The sequence below is a fragment of the Pteropus alecto genome, unplaced genomic scaffold (assembly GCF_000325575.1).
Source record: "Pteropus alecto unplaced genomic scaffold, ASM32557v1 scaffold45, whole genome shotgun sequence".
In the NCBI taxonomy this organism is placed as follows: Eukaryota; Metazoa; Chordata; class Mammalia; order Chiroptera; family Pteropodidae; genus Pteropus; species Pteropus alecto.
The window spans coordinates 38467219-38489342 of NW_006442491.1; the positions used below are offsets into that span (position 1 = coordinate 38467219).

The window sequence follows — 22124 nt, forward strand, 5'->3', positions numbered from 1 at the left end:
TTTTTTTTTTTTTTTTTTTTTTTTTTTTTTACTGTTTCAATACACAGGTTTCTTTCTTCCAATCAAATGAGTTTCTTCCCTTTTCATGAAAATGCGTGTCCGCTTCCAGCTCCCTGAGATATTCCTGTTATTTCTCCACTTAGCCTGTGCGTACCCACCCTCCCACCTAGGTCAAGGTTGAATCCCAGCTCTCTCCAAGATGTAAAATTCTGTCTGGACTTTCTGTATTTTACAGATTAAAATATTTTTGTCGATGGATTGATGGACTTTTATAGTGGCAAAAAGCTCAACTGAATTCCTATATAACCATGAAACCAGAAAGGCCTAGTTATAAATATGCAAGTCAGTAGTTTAGCAGCTAAATCCTCATCATTTAAGACCTTGATGCTTCTTATTTTAAAATTTAAACTTTTTCTATGATCAAATTATCCCACACATTTTAAACAACAGATTTGCTGGTAATAACAGTTGAGAAATATTAAAGTATTATAATTATTATTAAAGGCCAGTAATCAATTCTTATCAACCATATTTAAGGAAAGGTTGATGGCTTTACTATCACATAACTCCGTTTGTATATGATTTTCATTGATATTTGGAGATTCAATTTCCATAAACTGTTTTTCAGAACCGTAACTGCATACATTTGAATAAGCTGTTGCAATTTCATGTGTGTGTAAGTACCCCAGAATTTACATTTTTTTCTATTCACAATAGCATTCTTAATTGGAGCATGCCTGGACTATGAATGAACAAGACCTATAGAAACCCAAAGAAAGTAAAAAATTATTTAAAACCAAAAAAAAAATTTTTAAACAAAAAATTAAACCCAGAAAACAAATTTTTTTCAATACAGCACAAAGGAAACCCATCAAACACTTAGGAACTAATCTAACAAATATAACTTCCTCTGTGGAAGGTCTGGCACAACTTTGTTGGAAATAAGACCAAAAAGTAGAGAAAAATGAAGTATGTGGATGAGAAAGCTCAGTATCGATTCTGGGAAACCATAATTCTTCCCTCACGCGGACTGATTCTAAAATTAAAATGGACAATACAGGCCAAGAGAATTTGGAAGTGAAAGAATGAGACCGGGTGGTAAAACGCCCCGTGAGTGTGAGACCACACGGCTTAAAGCGGCGCGGTGCCAGCTCAGAGACAGGCGCGGGCCCGTGTGCTGGCCAGGCTGACAGCTGGCCCATGCAGGTCAGCGTGACAAATGATGGCGAGAGAAGGGGTAGTCCATGCTTGCTGCAGCACCAATTCACCGTCCATCTGCAAAGGGAAAGCCTAGAAAGACTGAAAACTTAAATGTTAAAACCAAAATGAACATTTTTAAAATAAAATGTTAAGCAGGGTCGGGCCTGGTTAGTACTTGGATGGGAGACCACCTGGGAAAACCAGGTGCTGTAGGCGTAAAAATAAAAAATAAAGGATTGTAAGCGGACAAGGTCCTTGCAATCTGTGAGGGTTGCCTCGCCTAAAACAATAAAAAAGAAAGGAGAGGGAGAGGGAGACGGGGGATAGAGGGGGGGGAGAGAGAGAGAGAGAGAGAGGAGGAGGGAGGGAGGGAAAAGCAAGAAAGAAAAAGAAAGAAGGAAAGGAAGAAAAAAGTTTTTAGGACAATAGCTGAAAGAAGGATTTCTTGAATAACACAAAAGGTTGATGAATTTCATTACATACATTTTTTGTCCTATGGGTGTTTTAAGTGAAGACAAGATACATACTGGAAAAAGAATGTGTACATTATATATAACCAACAAAAAAATTATCCAGAATATATTAAAAGCTCCTACAAATTTATAAGAAAAATCAAAAAATTAGAAAAATAGGCAATTCATAAAGTGGCCAAAAAATCATATGAAAATGCTCTATACTGTTAATCAAGAAGATGCAGATTAGAGAGACACATTTATACTCACTGGGTTGACAAAAACGTGATAAGATTCCGTTAATGAAAACTGTAGAGAAATGGGCGCTGTCACGTGGCACCGTTGGCGAGTGTAAGCTGGTACGACTAATTTATATAGCAAACTTCCAATACTTAACTAAGAGTACACAGTAAATGGGAAACAAAATGTCTCATGTGATGTAACTGTCCAGCCAATAAACATGTAACAACCAAGATTCCGTTTAAAGTAGCATCAAAGGAGGTGGGTGGCGGTTACCTGGGTTTTGAGATCTGAAGGATGGGACACGGAGGAGAGAAAGGATTCAGGGGGACTAAGGGCGCTGGAGCAATACTGACAAAGGACCGTGAGGTCGCAGTCCAGTGGGAAACTGCCTTGCAGACTGTCGTCTGCAGAAACTGAGGGGCCTGCAAAGGTGCCTTGGGGACTTGCGGGGAGAGGCCAAGCACGCAAGGGTTTAGGTCACCTCGCTGCTTTAAACGGCCTGGTTCCACTGTTATCTGTCTCGCACACTGGAGGTTTCGCATGAGAATTTTTTTGAAAAGCATGGCCTGTGAAGACTACTGGTTAAACAGAAGAAAAAGACCTTAAAATCGAGAAGTAACAAGTGCGAGGCGGTGGGCCAGAAGGGTGGTTTTATCAGAGGTTTTCGATCTTGGACATAGGTGCCCTGAACCGTCATTAATCCCATCTTTGTGCAGAGGGTGGTGCACGTCAAGAGAGGAATATATCTGAGTAGTTACTAAGCATCAGATTTTATGCCTTACATAATCAGCCTAATTTTTCACAGTCCCATTTTACAGATGAGAAAACTGAGGTGCAGAGAGAGCCGTTAACTTGTGAAATGTTCCACAGCAAACAGTGCGGCCAAGATTTAAATGCAATTCCGCCTGACTCGGAACTCAGAACTATACCTAGTTATAGGGAACTACGTTATCTTGGCAATCCGTTCTGTAACTTTATTACTACTTCAAAATTCTCCATCTATACAACCCAAGCCGGAAAAAAACGGGAGGTGGGGTGGGTGTTGGGGGGGGTGGTTTAAACTCGTACCAAAGTATCCACGGCTTAAAAAAAAAAAAACCTCAAAATATAAAACTACTCCTTGTAGACGTTACGTTTACATTTTTAGGTGTCTCTCTCACTTTGCTCCATAATCGATTTCTATCTCTGTATTTTTTAAAGATTTTTGAGCATATTTACATATTTTATTAATGGTACATAAAATAATTCGTGAAAGAGAAATTTTTCAATATATCAAACTTGTTAATATACTATTTAGTTTTAAAGTTCCTTACAGAACTCTAAAGCAAATGCTATAGTCATACTTTTTTAACTACATTCTTGTCAATTTGTCAACTTGTGATTTAGTAGCTAAAGGCTTTGAGTTATGGGAAAATCTGAAAGTGCCTGAGCTGCAGGAAGCAGCCCATCCACATGCAGACAGTGAACGCCTTAGTCTGGATGTGCAGACACATCCGCAGGGCCTCCTCCGGAGTCTATTTTACCTGTCAGGTTCCTCTTCTCCCCAGGACCAAAGACAGAACCTTAAGCTAGATTTGATTAAGATTAGACGCAAATGATTCACCCACTTCTACTATCTCTGATTACGGAAAAATACACGCGCTTACCAAAACCAACGACTGTGGAATTCGTGAGAAACTTTCTCCTGCACATGGTAAATTTTTCTCACTGTTTTTGGTTGACTCTCTCGGACCTCCAGCTTCATATTTACTGTTCCAGGATTCGGGTGATGAGGTTTTTGGATAAGGTGATATGGATTTTGTTACGCAGTCATAATCCTGAGTGAAATCCCCTTCTGTTATTTTCTCTACACCTGTATTGCCTCACAGAACGAAAAAGAGATGGCAGGTGTTAGCGCTGACGTCTGCTTTCGCAGCAGTATGATTAATTTCGATTCTAAGAATATAATAATTTATCAAACCCACAAATGTTAGCTATATTTAAAAAGAATAAACTTTTGATAAATCAAGACCAAATTATGTTTAAAATATTTTATAAGACTTTGAAAAATATTAACGGCTCAATTTAAAATGCAATTTTAAATTGAAAGTAACCGTACGAACTGTCAAAACAATTTCAAACAGAGTTGTCTATCGTATGAGCTGTACTGTAGCGATCAGCCCGAGTGTCGTGACCTCAGAACCAGCACCGCTATGTGTTAAACAGTAGGTATGGTTGGAAATGGCTTGGGAAATCATTTGGCCTAAATCCTTCTTCATGTATAGATGAGGAAATCCATGGCTGAACTAAGTCTTAGTATAAACGATTTCTTAGAGTTTTTAGATCAATTCAGGGCATGAGCATCTGTCTCCTGAGTACGTAGTTATCTGAGATGACAGTGGTCCCAAGCATTATGAAAATATTCTAGACAAGAACAAAATAGCTACTTGAGGCTAAATATATGTTAACCGACTTAAGTCTTGAATTTTAAGTGAATTATGGACACTCAGAAAGGCTTTCAAATAGCCTTAAAAAGAACTGAAAGATATAAAAAGTGCGAACACGAAAAACTAGTGTCACAGTAACACTGCTCCCAAGTCTGCTCAGCAAAGATCAAGTTCCGAGCATCAACGAGTTTGAAAAGAAACTCTGGCTCCCTACACCCTTAATCGCTTCCCCCAAATTTAGTCTTTAAATTACATTTTCACATGATTAGTTATAATAGAAAATTATTAAAAATTCAACTAAAGGAAAGGATACTGACATCTCATGACTTCTATGGATGAGGAACTCCCAGCTAAAGACACAGGTGATAAGTCCAGGCTGTGACCTCGCCTGGTGTCTTTGGGGAGGGGTGAGTGGTCCCACTCTTTGGACGCAGCCTCCTTTTGTGGGTTGGCGGAGACGGCATTCGGCTCTTTCTTCGACAGCCTCCTGGTTTTGCTTCTGGGTTGGATATTCTCCTCCTAAACGTATTGATAACTTTCAGATTACACTAGAATACAAGTAACTCATGCTTGGGCACGCGAAGCAATTCAAATTACATTGAAATATTTATGAAATGTCACATTACTACATACAAGCATAGCGGGGGCCACAGAACAGTGAAAGGCTTTCCAATATACTAAAAGACATGACAGATCCACAGGAAAATATCAAACGTGCACATGAGAGACACGACTGAAAGACTCGGAGGGTTCGAAGGAGATGCTATTCGGCGTGGGAAGACCGGAGGGCTCCTGGGTTTCAGGGCTCAAGGGTACGAGGGCGGCGCAAGAAGGCATGCCGAGCCTGGAGGACCCTGACACAGACCTGGGGGGTCCTGTCTGGGAGCCACAGGTTATTCTGACTGTGACAGCTCTGGGGACATTCTGGGGAGAGGGGAAACGAGCTTGGAAGGCGTCCTGAGGCCTCGAGTGTCCAAGTAAATGGAGACAGTCAGGGAGGTGAGGGTGGGCGGCCTGGGAAGACTCGTCTGAGTGCGCAGAGCAGGTTCGAGGAGAGTGGGGGTCGCAGACGTAAGCGACAAAGGCCTTGCCGTCCTCCCGTAAGAGGCGCAAGGTCTGAACGGGAGGTGGAGCGTGGCGGCGTAGCAGCAGCAGTGACGGGCGGAGACCCACCTTCGGGGTCAGACCTTCGGGGCTGAGACCTGTGCTTTACCATCTCCTAGCTCTGTGACTTGGGCAAGTTCCTTCATGTCTCTGAGCCTCAATTTTCTCATTTAGAAAATGAGGTGTCAATGGTAGTACAAGTCACCTATGGTACTTATGAGATTTTATGAAGTGAAATCTATCAAGTATAGATGCTCCTCGCTTTACAGTGGGGTTATATCCCCATAAACACATTGTAAGCTGAAATATTGTTGAGTCGGAAATGCATTTATTACATCTAACCTATCGAACATCATAGCTTAGTCTGACTACCTTAAATGTGCTCAGAACACAATATCCAAAAAAACCCAAATGGCAACGCAGTGCACTGCAGCGTACTGACTGCTGACCCTGGTGACTGCGTGAGAACTGGGAGCTGCGGCTCGCGGCCGCCGGCCCACATCAAGAGGCTATCCCATTGCGTATTGCTAGCCTGGGAAGAGATCAAAATTCAAAATTCGAAGTACACTTTTTACTGAATGTGTATTGGTTTTGTACCATCACGAAGTAAAAAAATTCTAAGTTGAACCACCGTAAATCAAGGGCTGTCTGCACTTAGAACAGTGCCTGGCACGTTATAAACACGATGTATTTTTTAACTTTGCTGATAAAGCTTTCAAGCGCAGGTGGGTAGGGATGTGCATAACATTACGGGACTGAAGGAAGAAGCCGGGGACGGACAGAGATGGAGCAGTGTGTGGGAAGACCCCAGACCCACTCTTTCAGCTTTCAATCAAGAGAAAGATCCGGGTTCCCAGGAGCCTGTATTTTCCTGAAGCATCATTTTGGAAAGATCAAGTACTTCTCTAATTCCACGATATTATCTTAAAGTTATAATTTTACTAGAGTCAAACATCTGTTTTGTAACATTACTGCCAACTTATTACAATTTTTAGCATTATATTGCCTAAGGATCAATTTTTAGAATTATGTGTTTTCTCATGCAGAAGGTTGTCTTTTTAAAAAGTGACAAGATAAATTTGACTTTACAAAAATATTTTCCATACTTAGTATTTAAGAGGCTTTTAGAAATAATTAATCTGAATTGTTTCTATTTACCTTTACTAGCGATTTCTCTTTCAACGAATGTGAAACTTCTTGTTCACTTTCTGATTCCGAATTCGAGAGATCTTTGTAATTTTTTTTGGTGTTTGCCGCTCTTCGTGGAAGTCTGGTCCTCCCATCTGGGACTGTCTCATCTACTTTTTTGGTAATGTTTTTATTGGATGTCTTTAGAAGAAGAAAAATTCCTGAATATTATTAAATCAATATTTGATACCAGAAATACAAGCTATTTGCTCTAAAATGTGAACTGTGATAAGACCTAGATAAAATAATTGTAGAACTAAACAGATTCCTAATATTTAAAAATGACTGGAGAGAGAGAGAAAAAAGACTGAAATATAATGGAATATTAGCCATAAAAAAGAATGAAATCTTGACATTTGTGACAACATGGTTGGACCTAGAGAGTATTATATTAGGTGAAATAAGTCTGACAGAGAAAGACAAAAACCATGTGATTTGGATTCTATGTGGAACCTCAAAAACAAAACTAACAAACAAAATGGAACGAAAACAAACTCAGATACAGAGAACAAACTGCTGGTTGCCAGAGGGGAGGTAGGGGAGGACCAGGGCAGAAAAGATGATGGAGATTAAGAAGCACAAGCTTCCGGTTATATATTTTTAAAGAGATGGGATTTTATCTTTTCATTCCAAATATCTTCTCTATCACCTTTTAATCCCTATCATTAAAGCTCTGAGAGGCCTGCTATGTATTACCTAACTTCAGTAAAAGAGGGAGAGAGGAAAAGAGATGACAAAAATATGTCATCACAGAACAAAGTGGACCTAAAACAAGCTAACACATTGAAAAAGGCAGAAGGGAGGAGTAAGTGTGCAAAACTGGAAAAATTACGGGAACAGGTAACCGGCAAGGATAAAATTATCAGATGACAATTTTTTTTTTTTCATGACAAGGAGAAAAGTAATTTTAAAGGGATGTTTGAACACAAATTCTCTGGTTTTACCATTTTAGACCTTGGTTGTCCCCTTTCCAAAGGTGGTCCTGCAATTCAAGAAAATAAGGTTAAAATTTCAAATAGATAATGGCATTAAAATTTATTAAAATGTTTCTGCATGTAAGTTAAAATCATAAAAATTGTATCTTTAAAGTCACTGATCATTTAAAATTTAAGATGACTTGAGGCTAAACCGACATAACTTTTACGGTACAGTGTTTGTATGTTCTCAGTTACTAATCCCCTTTCTCCTCCTTTTATATTACAAAAATTTTTAAACATACAAGAGAACATGTAACGTAAGCTATGAAGTTAACACCCCTGAGTCTCTACCACCACGTTAAGAACTAGATTGTGCATAATGTCGAATCTACTTATATGGACTCTTATCCCCTGCTGAAAGGCAGTCACTATCCTGAAATCTGTTTCTCGTTCACTTGATCTTAAAAAACAGGTTTGTTACACAGATATGTACCCTTAAAGAGTACAATGAACTTTATAAATAAAGAGTACACTGAACTTTCTAAAATACAATCATGTCACGTAATATCCTATGATTTGCTTTTTCACCCATAGTTTATTATGTTTCTAAGATTTACCCATATTACTGAGAGTCGCTTTACTCCCTGTTCCCTTTTTTGCCTTTCAAGCACAATTCCAAATTCCTAAATATTCTCTGAAGTGTAAGAAGTGGGATTATCCAGACAAAGGAAGCAATGACACCCTGGAGGGAAGGTCTCCCAGTCCCGCCAATCAGGTGGCTAAGACATGTAGACTTGTTGTCATTCAGGCTTTTAAACAAAACAATTCACTCAGTTCGGTTTTCAAGGTATTTATTGATTATAGTGTTCTAACTTCTCGTGTCCTCTCGAGATCTCTTATCTTCTACTTTAAGTTATAAATGTCTTTATTTGTACAGCTCCCTACTAGACTGTAAGCTTCCTGAGAGCATGTGAATCTCGTTTCAACTTGGCTTATAACACATGCCCTCGAAGGCCACTATGACTAGATCTAGCCGCATCTGCCAACATTTTCCCAGTCTGACCCACACACTAACCCCAGCAATGCCGCACTCCCTGAGCGCACTGTGCTAGTTCACACTTCTCTCTCATCTGTAAAAACCCTGCTGCTTCTCTTCCTCGTGCATATGACTGGCCTCTCATTCTATTTCAAGATTTAGCCTCATTCCTAAACACATGCCAAATATCCATATCTCTATTTTTATTTCTTTATAAGCCATCACCCCCTCCCCCATACCCACACAGCGCTACTAGTTATTTGTATCCTGAAATAAAAGTTGGTTCTCTTAAATATAAGTTTAACAGCTCAGGATTACATCAGGTCTTCTTTTAAAGATCAAATGTATAAAATCTTTGCGTTTTAGTAAACATGAAATTGACGTTAAGCGATGAAAGTGGCCATTACTCTAGCCACACGCTCATACTTCAGAGTAACATCCCACTACTTCGAGAGAGCCGCTAAAGAGAAACCATGTGCTGGGGAAACACAAGATTTAGGCAAAAACATTTCTGCAAGAAAACTGTTTTCAATATATTTTTATGGCATCTATATGAATTCCTAAAAAGTGTGTCTGTTGGGTGTGACAGGGAATGGGCTGTCGTCTAAGCTTTGATTCTGTTCCGGGTGTTGAGTTCATGAGTACGTATTCACGATAAATGCCTAATAACTAAATAACAGTAAGCCATTAATAGCCAAATGCTGAGAGTAGATCACGAACCAAAGATTATGATAAATCATATTTTGTGCCCCCAAGATCCTGTTTTAAGAAACTAATCTAAATATAACCATGTTACCAAAAATAAAGCAAAAAGCAAAACTGCCATAGTGTTTTTGTGTTGTTGCTTTTACTCTTTTCTGTTTCTAAGGGTAAATAGTGAAAATTACTATCTAGATACAAAAATGTACTTATTAACCAACAAAGCATTTTACATAATTAAAATGGTGAGATCATTTGCAACACTTCTCTGTAAAGTGATTTCTTACTTGATTTCCCACTTCTCTGTTTCTTCGCAGTTTTATTTCTGCTGTAGTCTAGTAGCTGTGGTTTTGATTTTGGTTCTCTTAGCCAGCTAATCTCGGTCTTGCTGTCATCAAATCTGTATTCTGTGTCAGTATCGCTAAAGAGATTTTTCTTTTTATGATCTGTAACAGTCTATTAAAAAAAAGAATCCTTGTAATAGATGAAGAAATGTGACTTATGCAAGGTAAGTTCAGCCAAAAAATAAAAAAATAAAAAACCCTAACCCCAAAAACCAGTTCTTCTTTCTTTGGCACACTACTCTACCTGGCATTAAGGACCTATCCAAGAAGGTCACCTGGAAATCCAGATCAGAGATCAAGATTTGTATTTTGTTGTCGGTACTGTTGTTAATTAAAAAGGGAAATCAAAATAGCTTACTTCCATACAGACATAACCTAATACCATCAGAGAACGTGACTAAAGTTGTCACATCTATTACTGGATGATTACAAATAGCTCAGAGACCATAAGAAAAGTCATAACGGGAACCTGGAGAATCTGAGGAGAAAAAATGATCCAGTCATTTTTGTCTTCCAGTTGTGATAACCTTTGGCATTGAAAAGTTATTAAAAGAAATCCTGGTTTTAATAGGCACATCGGGATATTATAACTTACTCTTTTATCTTTTGTTTTGAGAGAAGTTTCAAGTTCATCACGAGTCTTTAAACCTACCCTTAAACAAAAATATGCATTAATTGTAATTAATTTTAAGGCCTCGTTTTCTTAAGGACTTATGGCAGCATGGACTGGACGGTCACACCCAGGTTTTCAGCCTTTTACTCTTTTACTCATTCACTATGTAATTCTGGCCAAAAGACTTATCGTCTGACCTCAGTTAATTATAAAATAACAAGGTCAGATGAAAGTGCTGCTAAGTCCTTTCAGCTTTATCATCTTAGATGTACAACTAGTATCAACAGTGCACAGAATCTGCATTTTAGCTTCAGAAGCACAGTTGACCTTTGAACAGTATGAGTTTGAACTGCACAGGTCCACTTATACATGGATTATTTTCAATAAATATTGTCAATGTATTTTCTCTTCCTTATGATTTTCTTAATAACATTTTTCTCTCTGGCTTACTTTATTTAAGAATACAGCATATATAATACACGTGACATATAAAATATATGTTAATCAACTGTTATCGGTAAGGCTTTCGGGTAAACAGTACGCCATTGGTAATTAAGTTTGGGAGGAATCAAAAGTTATACACAGATTTTCAACTGCACAGGGGGTCGGCGCCCCTAACCCCCACATTGTTCAAAAGTCAACTACAAAGGCTGAAACAGTAAAATCATAATGGGGATAACCATGACAGCAGCATTTTTAGTCATTCTTCCCATATGTTAAAAACTCTCAAACTGGGAGGGAATATTGAAGAAAAAGATCCCTCTAATTATAATAAAAACACCTACAGTTTTATTGAATTACCCACGGAGGCTTCTCTAGCTGTAGTTTGAAATTCCTGGATCTATATTGTGAAGAAACATTAGAAAATTTCTTTCTTAGAGTCACAATGGTAAACAGAAACTAGAAGAAATAAACAAAACCTAGTTTCTATCACTTCACATAGTCATAAGATGTCACAATAAAATTAAGCTTACGAAAATGTTTTTATGTTTAAGAAGAAAGCTAGTACTGTAAAATATACTAAAATAAAAAAAGTGTTAAAAATGTTTAAAACAATTTTTTTAAAATTTTAATTGTTGCATCAATAAGGAAAGTGATTTTTCTCTACTTCAGTCCAAAGGATCTGAAAGGAAACTAAATATACTTAGGTATATTTAGTACCAAATAAACTTTAAAATATTTAAAAATATATGGAAGGAGGCTCGACTTTGGGCGATGAGCACACAGTGGAGAATAAAGATGTATTACAAAGCTGTGCACCTGAAATTTACATATTAACCAATGCTGCCCCAATAAATTTAATAAAAAAATAGTATATGTTAAAATACTTTAAAGCATACCTATAAGCAGATAGAAATTTAAAAACTCTAGTAACTACATGGTAAATACGAAATAAAAACTAAGCAACTAAATACGAAGTAACTATTGATTTCTAGCTTACTCCAAGTTTTATAATAGGCTCATCAGCACCATTCAAGTTAAAATTGTAGACATCATCCCTATAAAAATAAAAAGAAATATTAATTCCCATTATACGATAAATTTTCTTCAAATGTGAAGACAATTATAAGATTCATGAAAAATCACTTACAATGGGCATTCAGAAGTAACATTAACAAAAGTGGTCTTCAGTTGTCTATAACTTTTTTTCTGAACTTTTTCCTAAATACAAAAGAAGTTTACAGAAAACCAATCAAACTTGTACATGTTACTATATTTGGCAAACAAATAACATGCAATTAAATTTTCCTGTGTTTTCTAGTTGTTTCCACTCATAAATTTTACAAGTTTCCTTAATGTACACCGAATAAAAGTATTAAACATCCACGCTTTTAAAAATATGGAAGACTTAAGTATTAACTAAAAACAATAGAAAATATTAAAAATCAAGTACAAAACATAAGATCCTATCCTTAATATTTACTAACATTGTACATAGGTAAGTGACCTTCTCACTGGTGTTCTACAAACTGAACTTTGATAATGATTCTAGAAACACACACACACACACACACACACACACACTCCAAAAATAGCATTTTTTCACTCATTTGCTTTAAATTCTTAAATAGAAAAAAAAAAACCAGGGTGTGGCTAATAAGGTTTATGTAAAATCTCACCTGAAGGACTCAAAATTGTTATCAGTCAACTAGGACTGTTAGAGAAAGCTATGGGTAAGATGATTCCTATAGCCTGCTGTTCAAAATATATTCTACTGGATCAAAATGTAGTGAGGAATAATTTTATTAAAATAATTTAACTATAATTAAGTATATAGTGTCGCTACACAATTACTACACAATTACTAACCAAAAGTCTAATGTAATATCCAGTGAGTTAGAAATATTAAAACTATTTTTAGTTGTGATTCATCTTTAATTTTATTATTTCTTTGGGGTACTTTTGTATAGAATTATTTCCATTATTGCAGAAAACTTATCCCTCAATGTATTATTCCCCCGATGCCTTTTCTGACTGATCCTTTCCAATGATTTTTACCAGTGTTCAGAGACAGTTGTTCAATTCATCGTTTGCACGCCAGTGTGTGCTATTACAGAAGTTATAAAAAAAGAGGATACAAAAGTGAGCAAAGATGTTCAGGATGCAAAGATGATTCTAAAGCAGGAGGTGAGCGGCAGGCGAGTGAGCAAAGGCTTCGTCTGTATCTGCAGCCTCTCCCCAGCGCCAGCATCGCCGCCTCAGCTCCACCTCGGATCATCAGCATAAGATGCTCATAGGAGCACTGGTCCCTGGTGCCGCAAAGGTTGGAGCCCGCTGCTCTAAAGAGTTACACTCTAGCAAAAGACGGAAGTGAGAAAAAACTGGAATAGTGAAAAAATATTTTTAAAGAATACAAAGAAATCGTTGTGCAGATTCAGAATTCTTGCCCAACTGGAGCTGAGTCAGGGCACCTGAGAAAGTTTTCATAAAGAAGGTGGACTCTGGAGTAAGCCTTGTAGGGAGGAAGAAAGTGTTGGCGATCAGAAAAGGTGAGAGCCTGCTGAGTCAGTTTGGAAGTTCTTTCCAAACATGGGAAAAAAAAAAAAAGAATATACGCTTCGGGGAATCTCAGGTTATTATTATGTTTCAGCTAAACAAGACATGCCTAGGAAACTAATATTAGGAAACAAGACCGACGAGGGAGCCAGACTAAGTCTCCGCTTAATTCCATAAGCAACAGGGATCCGAGAAAGGTTTTGAACGAGAGCATGGCAGGGCCGAAGCTGTGCGCTTTAGAAAGAAAACAGCTGGAATTGAACGTAATAAGTGGATTAACAGAGAAATACCAGCTGCAAAAAGACTTACATTAAGGCTACTGTAATAATCCAGGGTTTAGAAATTAAACTAGGAAAACAGGAGTTGGCATAGGCAGGAGACAGAAGATTCAAGAGGAATTTACAGAAGGTGAACCTCAAAACCTGAAATTAAATAGAGATAGAAAGTAATTGTGAGGAATTAATAAAGATAATTGATATGTTAAGCTTAGATGAATAGTACTTTTTTTTTTTTAAAACAAAAATAGGGATTTAATAAAGATCTTATTGTCAGGAGAGATGAGATCGGCTAGGGAAAAAATGGAGATAAAGATACACTGAACCATGAACCAAAAGGCGAAACTATCACAGTCATATGTAAAAGCATTTTCTTTGAAAAGCATATTCGAGGGCTTCTTTGAGGACTTGCCACTACACTTGTCAGTTGTTTTATCCACTTACCAGTATGCTGAAAACATTAAATCTAATTCCACCCATGCGCTATTTTAGTGTTTACAGTCAAATATCATAGAGTTTGACGATATACGTTTGGTGTAATTAAATAAATGAAACCTACCTGATTGAGCTGTAGATCAGATTTGCTTGAAAAACCACTATAAAAAAATGTTTTGTTAAAATTTGAAAAGCAATTAAATATCAGTAAAATGTTTTTCATAAAAACCATTTTATGTAAGGTAAAACATATTGGGGTCACTAAGTCTACATTCGATATGCTATAAGTAGCTAAAATGTGACAGCTCTGGTCTGATATTTTTGCAAATTCACACATAGTAAACAGCAACAATATTTAATTCTAAACTGAATCATTCATGCAGCAGGAGGTGCCAATTATCTTGAGAATAATTTTCATGCCATATGATAAGATCAGAATTAACTTAAACATGAATTAACCAACTGGTAGCCTCTAAAGAGACATTTTGTAATCAGAACTAACCTTCAGAAAGATTATAAACCAGGAATACATATTTACTATATAAAAGGAACTCATTTCAGCTCATTTAAATTTCACATTTCATTAAGCAATATATTTAAATATATTTCATTTTACTTATCACTAAGGTCAATAAATAAAATCTTAAAATGTCTATATCCTAAAGGCTTCTTTCTAAAACAGTAAGCTATATCAGTATAGTATTTCTGAGACTTTATAAAATGTAATCAAATAGTAGAATGTCAAATAGTAGAATGTCTAATTTCAAATTGGGTTCCCTTCCTGTGTAATTTAAACAGCTAACATTTATAAAAGTAAATAACGTGTTAGTTTCTACTTGAAAGATACATTATTTGAACATGTTTAAAACTAAACTTTAAACAGTATAAAATAATTTAGTTGTATCTGTCAGAAAAATATTCAAGTCTAGAATTTAAGAACATACCCGTCAATCAAAGATCCCTTTACTTTTCTTGTAGACTTTATATTGTCCTTTGGTTTATATCTCTTATTAATCTGGTTTATCAAGGATGCCGCTGCATCAGTAAATCCTTTCCCTTTCGACTTTTCTCTCTGAAACAATTTATAAGTTACTTAAAAACTCTACCAGTTAACATTTAAAGGTAAATAAAGGCTGAAAAGAAAATTTAAGAAAAATCTGGTTCTACGTATTACCACAAAGAGAAATAAAGGGGTCAGAAATTATTTAATAAGTGTGGACTTTGTTAGGCGTTAAAACAAGTCAGGATAAGTCTTTTAATATACAGAACTATTCAGAGTGCTCCATTAATATTTACTTTTTAAAGTTTCTACCCATAGAAAACCAAAAAAGTCAAATAAAAAACTAAAGGAAACTTAAACGTTGGTTCTTTGAAAAGATCAATAAAATTGATCAGCCTCTAGCCAGGTTAACTAAGAAAAAAAAGAAATTACTAATATCAAAAATGAAAGAGAGGCTATCACTACTGATCACATGGACATTAAAAGGATAATAAATGAACATTATGAACAATCTATGCCCACAAATTTGATAACCCAGAGTAAATAGAACAATTCCTTGAAATTCTACCAAAATTCACAGAGGGATCATCTAAGTAGGCCTACATCTATTAAAGAAATTGAATCAATAGTTAATACCTTCCAAAACATCAGGCCCAGATTGGTTTAGTGGTGATTTCTATCAAACATAAGATAGAAGCATAGGGAATACTTTCAAATTCATTCTGTAAAGTCAATATCACCTAATAACAATGTCAAAGACATTACAAGAAAGGAAAACTATAGACCAATAATACCTCCTATGAATAGAGATGCAAAAATCCTCAACAAAACGTTAGCAAATCAAGTCCAATAATGTATAAGAAGAATTAAGTACCACAACCAAGTAGAATTTATCCCAGGTAAGCAAGGCTGATTCAGCATTTGAAGATAAATTAATGTAATCTATCAAATTAATAGGCTAAATAAGAAAAAGAATATAATCATATCAATAGATGCACAAAAACCATTTGACAAAATCCAATATCCATTCATAACAACTCTGAGAAAACTAGAAATAGAGGGTAATGTCTTCTATTGATAATGATCATCTACAAAAAGAAATTATAGCAAACATCGTACTTAATGATGAGAAACTAGATGTTTTCCCACTAAGATCAGAAACAAGAAAAGGATGTCTGCTCTCAGCACTCCTATTCAACAAAAAAAGGAAATAAATGGTATCCATACTGGGAAGGAAGAAATAAAACTGTCTTTGTTTACAGATGACATCATTGTCTATGAAGAAAAGCTCAAAGAATCGACAAAAATACTCCTGGGACTAAAAAGCAACTATAGCAAGGTTAAAGGATACAAGCTTAATGATAAACGTCAACTACTCTTAGAAACCAGTAATGAACAACTGAAATCTGAAATCACACTCTATTTACATTAGCACCCCCAAAATGAAATAACTAGGTACAACTGTAACAGAACATATACAAGATCTACATGAGGAAAACTATATGACTGATAAAAAAAATCAAAAACCATCTAAATAAATGGAGAGTCCATGTTTATGGAGAGAAAGCTCAATATTGTCAAGATGTCAGTTCTTTCCAATTTGATTTATAGATTTAATATAACTCCAATCAAAATCCCAGAGAGTTGTTTTATGGGGTATCGACAAACCAGTTCTTAAGTTTATATGGAGAAGCAAGAGACACAGAATAGCCAGGACGATACTGAAGGAGAAGAACAAAGTTAGAGAACTTATATTACTCTAAGACTTAACTAAAAAGATACACTAATCAATATAGTGTAGTATTAGTGAAAAGATAAACAAACTGAATAACAGAACAGCTCAGAAATAAGCCTATGTAAACATGGTCAACTGATCTTTGACAAATGAACAAACGCAATGGAGATAGAACAGTCTTTTCAACAAATAGTGTTGAAACAACTGGACATCCATGTGCTAAAAATGTGAATCTAGACACAGACCTTAACTCAGATTAACTCAAAATGGATCGCAGACCTAAATGTAAAATGCAAACTGTAAAACTCCTAGAAGATAACGTAGGAGAAAATCTAGGTAACCTTGGGTTTGGCAATGACTTCTTATGTACCACATCGAAAACACAGCCCATCAAAGAAAACAATTGATAAGTAGGACTTCATTAAAATGAAAGGCTTCTGCTCTGCAAAAGACATTGTTTAGAGAATGAAAAGCCACAGTGTGGGAAAAAATAACTGTAAAATACATATCTAATAAATAACTTGTATCTAAATTATACAAAGAACAGTTAAAACTCAACTATAAGAAAACAAAGAACCCAATTAAAAAATGGGCAAAAGATCTGAATAGACAACTCACCAAAGATGATATATAGACGGTAAATAAAAATATGAAAAGATGCTCATTATGTGTCACTAGAGAATTATCAATGAAAACGAGATACCTAAGCACCTGTAGCAGTGGCTAAGATCCAGAATCCCGATGACACCTGACACCAGTGAGGGTGCAGATCAGCGGGGACTCTCATCCAGAGCTACTGGAATGCACGATGCTACAGCGACTTTCTCCACTTTGGGAAGCTAGACAGTTTCTCACCAAACCGAACATACTATTACTACATTATCCAGCAATTGTGGTCCTTGACATTTTCAAATGAGTTGAAAGCTTATTTCCACACAAAATCTGCACACCAACGTTTATAGAAGCTTTATTCGTAATTGTCAAAACATGGAAGCAAGCAAGATGACCAACACGTGAATGGATAAACAAATCTTGGTATATACACACAATGGAATGTTATTCGGCAGTTAAAAAGAATGGTCAAGCCATGAAAATACACGGAGGAACTTTCAATGTATATTGCTAAAGTGAAGGAAGTTGTATACTGTATGATTCCAGTTACATAGCATTCTGGGAAAGGCAAAACTATGCAGACAGTAAAAAAATTAGTGGTTGCAGGAATCTGGAGGGAAGGAAAGGAAGGAGGGGTGGAAAACCAGGGCCTATGAAATGGGCAGTGAAGCTCCCCACTGTCTCCCTGCCCTCCTCAGCCAGGGTTTCCCCTGGCCTCTCCCCCTCCTCCTCCCCGACCCCCTTCCCCTCCTGGTCCTCCACCAGCCTTTGATTCTTGCAGTGGGGCCAGTTGAGGGGGCCCCGCTCGCCCCGCTGCCCCCACGCTCTGCCCGCCCTCTGGTTGCTCTTGTGTGATCGCAGTTCGGCCGGAGTCCCCGTGGGCCTCCATGTACGACACTGCAGCGGGGGGCACATGCTGCCGTAGTGAAAAGACACAGACGATGCAGATGAGCTCTACTGTAAACCACGGACTTCGGTTGATGTAGTGATACTGACCGGCTCATCGTTTTGACAAACGTACCACGTTCATGTAAGAGATTAACGAGCGGGGAAACGGGTTGCGGTGAATGGGCGGATGGGAGCTCCCTGTATTCCGGTCCACCTCAAATTTCTATAAGAAACTACTATTTTTTTAAATGCAAGAATTATAAAGAATTATTATCTGCATGATTTTAAATAATTTGGTTAACAGAAAACTCCAGTAATACTCTTAAAGATATGTTCTCCTGATTTTATTTTCATTTTTTTTCTGAGGATCGGGCATATGGGTTTTTTAAATTATAGTAAAATATAACAAATATAAAATTTACTATTTTAACCATTTTTAAGTTCACAGGTTTTTCTATGTAGTAGATAATAAGTTATTACTGTCTCTCAAGATTACCATAATGAAGACAAGGTTTATCTGGCCTGATAAAAATGCAGCAAAAATGGGCCTCCCCTACATGACTTAAGAGCTTCTGGTATAACTGGAGCCAGCTTAGGAAATCGGTACCATTGAACTTCAGCGGTTCTGTCGCTCTGGCTTTATCCAATGAACGGAAAGACAGGATCAGACAGACGGCTACCTTGGAGGAGAGCGATCCACGCGTGGCAGGAAATCCTGCATGATGCAGGGAAAGGCACCACGAGGGACTGAAGAGACCTGAACACAGGGTGCTGACTTTTAAAAAGCAGAGCACAACTTAGGAGAGATGACCAAGGTCCTGCGCTCCCAGGAAAAAGGCATGACTAGCTCAGGGAAATTCCATGAAATGATTCTAAATTCCAAAGAAAACAGTTTAAAGTTAAAACTGAAGAACCGATCAGCATTCAGAGAAAACAAAACCAACACCTCCCTTCCCCTGGGTCTCGAGGGAACTAAACAGCAGCTAAGACTGGAAAGAGGAAAGAACAGCATAGTAAGAACCAAGGAAAAGTAACCCAAAAGGATTTAGTGAAAGAAGGAAGTAGCCAAATTAGGCACGGAAGGTGAGTTGCAGGTTAAAACAGAGTCGGGTCAAGACAAATGAAATAATGTCTAATTACTTACAATAACTGCAAATTATCTCTTAGATATTTCATCCACACACTGAGATGCTCCAAAATGTGAACATTTTAGAGATTTAGAAATTAGAAATCAGGCTACCAGGTATTAATACTACTCTGGAAGATAACTGAAAATGAAAGCCTATATAACCTGAATGCTCTAAGGAATATGCAAAGTGAAGTGCATTGTTGGCAGTAGAAATGTATTGTGATTTAAAAGTTTTCTTAACCTGCATCTTGAGAGCAGTGACTGGCCACCCTCGCCCGCCATTCCCCAAGAGAGAGAGAGTCATGGTAACTGCTACAGAAAGTAACCTGTGGTCTCCAAGCAAGGAGTGAGAGAGCTGACGCTGTCCTGAGATGTCTACAGATGATTCATCTGAGGAAGAGAAGAGAAGCTCCAACGGGGACGAGCAATAGTTACAGTGGAAGATCAAACCCTCCACCCGCTTCCATCCTTCCCTGAAGAAATACTTTGGATGCTATCATGTGCAAAGCTGTGCCAGGCCACGCGGGAAAACGAGAGTTGAACGGAACAGTCTTTATACTATGCACACAAAAATAAGCACTTATTAAAAAGAAAGGCAAGCGCCATTCGAGAGGCCCTGGATTCTACACGCATGTTCCAAAGCACCTGAAGGACAGAGAGGGAGAGGCCCGAGGAAAGGGGAAGGAAGGCGAGAGGAGGGGAGGGGAGGGGAGGGGAGGGGAGGAGCGACGAGGAGCGACGAGGAGCACTCATCCATGCCCAGCCTATGCGCCCTGCTCTGCCTGGGTTTCAGCAGAGCCAGCGCGGGGGAGAGATGGGGGAGAGATGCGGAAGCAGTTCCGGAGGCGCCTGCCCTAGAGTGAGCATGAATTAAAGAACAAAGTATTACAAGTGTTAAATCTGCAGCGATCAATCCAGCTTCTTTCCCTTTCTTCTGTTATCAAGTAGGCATATTACGGTGTGCCAAACAAAACACACTAACGCCTCACCGTTTTTTTTTGTTTCGAATCCCAGGAATTCAGTTCAGACGTTAATCTCTTCCCTGATTTTCTACGATTCTTTGCACCTTTTCTAGGAGAAGGGCTTTTATCACGAACAGCAGAAGTCACGTCTTTTGACAGTATGTATTTCTTCCTATAGATTAGAGACTCTTCGACTCTCTTATTCAGGAGAACCGATTTAAAAGTAGTTTCAGATTCAATGCGCCAGTCACTCTGCTTCGTGTTTTCGATATTCTGCTCCGGGTGTTGGTAATTTAGTGGCTGATTGTTTCTTTTGCAAACCTCTACTTCTGCTCTACCTATTTTGTTATGCTGCATTATTTCTTTCTTGAATTCCACCTTTCTTGCTTCTTCAGAATTATCATCAGATATTGAAGAGGATGATTTCTGTTTAGTAAGTTTTTTGTTGATAACAATATCTAGTGGGAAAATGAGAAATGAGACCTTATTAAATAAACTGATAATATATGAAATTTGTAAAAACTAAAGATATTTGTTAGACATTTCAAGAAATGAACATTTTCCGGAACTACTATTATATATGGAAGACTACAGTTGACCTTTGAACCACGTAGAGGTTGGAGGTGTCAACACCCCCCAGAGTAAGAAATCCATGTATAACTTTTGACTCCCCCAAATTGAACTACTATTAGTCTACTGCTGAGAGGATGCCTTACCAATAACAGACATGGTTAACACATATTTTGTATGTCATATGCGTTATATACTGCATTCCTATAACAAAGCTAAAGAATATGTTAAGAAAATCCTAAGAAAATACATTTACAGTACTTATTGAAAAAAATCTGCATAAGTAGACCCATGCAGTTCAAACTTGTGTTGTGTAAGGGTCAATTGTATGTGTCAGTCACCTTGATTAAATGTGTCCCCTGACGAAGCGCTTGCTCTTTGGTTATGACACAGCTTGATATTTGTTACAGGCGTCCAACACGCCCATTTAGACTGCATTTTGTTTCCACAGGTGTTGTCTAGAACACCGGGTAACCTGGAAAATAAATTCATTTGCTTAACATATTATAAAACATTAGCTAAGACTCAGACCAGAAGACTTTGAGTTTTAAAACAATGTTTATTGACAGCAATTTGTTAACAGTCAAGTATAAAAATATTTTCATGACTCACGATGAAAGTTAAAATTTATTATATAAGTGATCAAAGATTATTAAAAAGTTCCATTTTTGCTACTCTTTGGATATCTACTTAAATACATTTCACATCTTACATATCCTACTGTGCATTTAAACTAGGTTAAATTTCTTTACATTCATGCTTTATTATTTTAAAAATCTCATTCATTTTAAGTCAATTTGAAAGGAATTATGTTGGTTGACATGAAAAAAACATATAGACTATTCCCCATTGTGTAGCATAATACTTGAGAGATGATTAATACTATAACTGATACTACACTCTAAGACTATAAAAACCTTTTCCTTTAAATTTGTTACATTCATCTAAAAGTAATAATATATGCTAAAAATGATTTGATGGTTTTTTTTTCACACTTACGCAGGTTTATCAATTTTTCCCACTGCCTGCAAGTCAGGAATATCTTGGAGTTCATCTAAAATAAAACAAAAATTACGTTATTTTCATTTTGCATGCAGTTGCCAGGGTAAACTGGGACTTGGTATAGAATTTGATCAAGGCTTGCATATTGAGGTGGAGAGATCGACTGATCTTGTCTTCCCCCCTCAAACCCAAACTTCCTGAGAACAGAGACTATATTTCCTTGTAACCTCTAAATTCTTTGCATAAAGCTGAATACACTTATTATAAATCTTTCTTTTTCAAAACAATGAAAGCCAG

The 22124-nt window shown here is 37.1% G+C and overlaps 1 protein-coding gene across 1 annotated transcript in view; it reads right to left on the bottom strand.

The window, feature by feature from the left end:
• SYCP2 (synaptonemal complex protein 2) overlaps positions 1 to 22124 on the bottom strand; it is a 65220-nt gene that overhangs the window by 8912 nt on the left and 34184 nt on the right. The window contains exons 21-34 of the mRNA XM_025040055.1: positions 21825 to 21879; positions 21167 to 21300; positions 20283 to 20713; positions 14874 to 15001; positions 14054 to 14090; positions 11814 to 11884; positions 11664 to 11721; positions 11008 to 11063; positions 10205 to 10262; positions 9553 to 9721; positions 7558 to 7595; positions 6584 to 6754; positions 4639 to 4840; positions 3542 to 3747 (exon numbers count right to left, since the gene is read on the bottom strand). Coding sequence (XP_024895823.1) covers positions 3542 to 3747; positions 4639 to 4840; positions 6584 to 6754; positions 7558 to 7595; positions 9553 to 9721; positions 10205 to 10262; positions 11008 to 11063; positions 11664 to 11721; positions 11814 to 11884; positions 14054 to 14090; positions 14874 to 15001; positions 20283 to 20713; positions 21167 to 21300; positions 21825 to 21879 — 1814 coding nt within the window. The remainder of the gene's footprint in view (positions 1 to 3541; positions 3748 to 4638; positions 4841 to 6583; positions 6755 to 7557; positions 7596 to 9552; positions 9722 to 10204; positions 10263 to 11007; positions 11064 to 11663; positions 11722 to 11813; positions 11885 to 14053; positions 14091 to 14873; positions 15002 to 20282; positions 20714 to 21166; positions 21301 to 21824; positions 21880 to 22124) is intronic.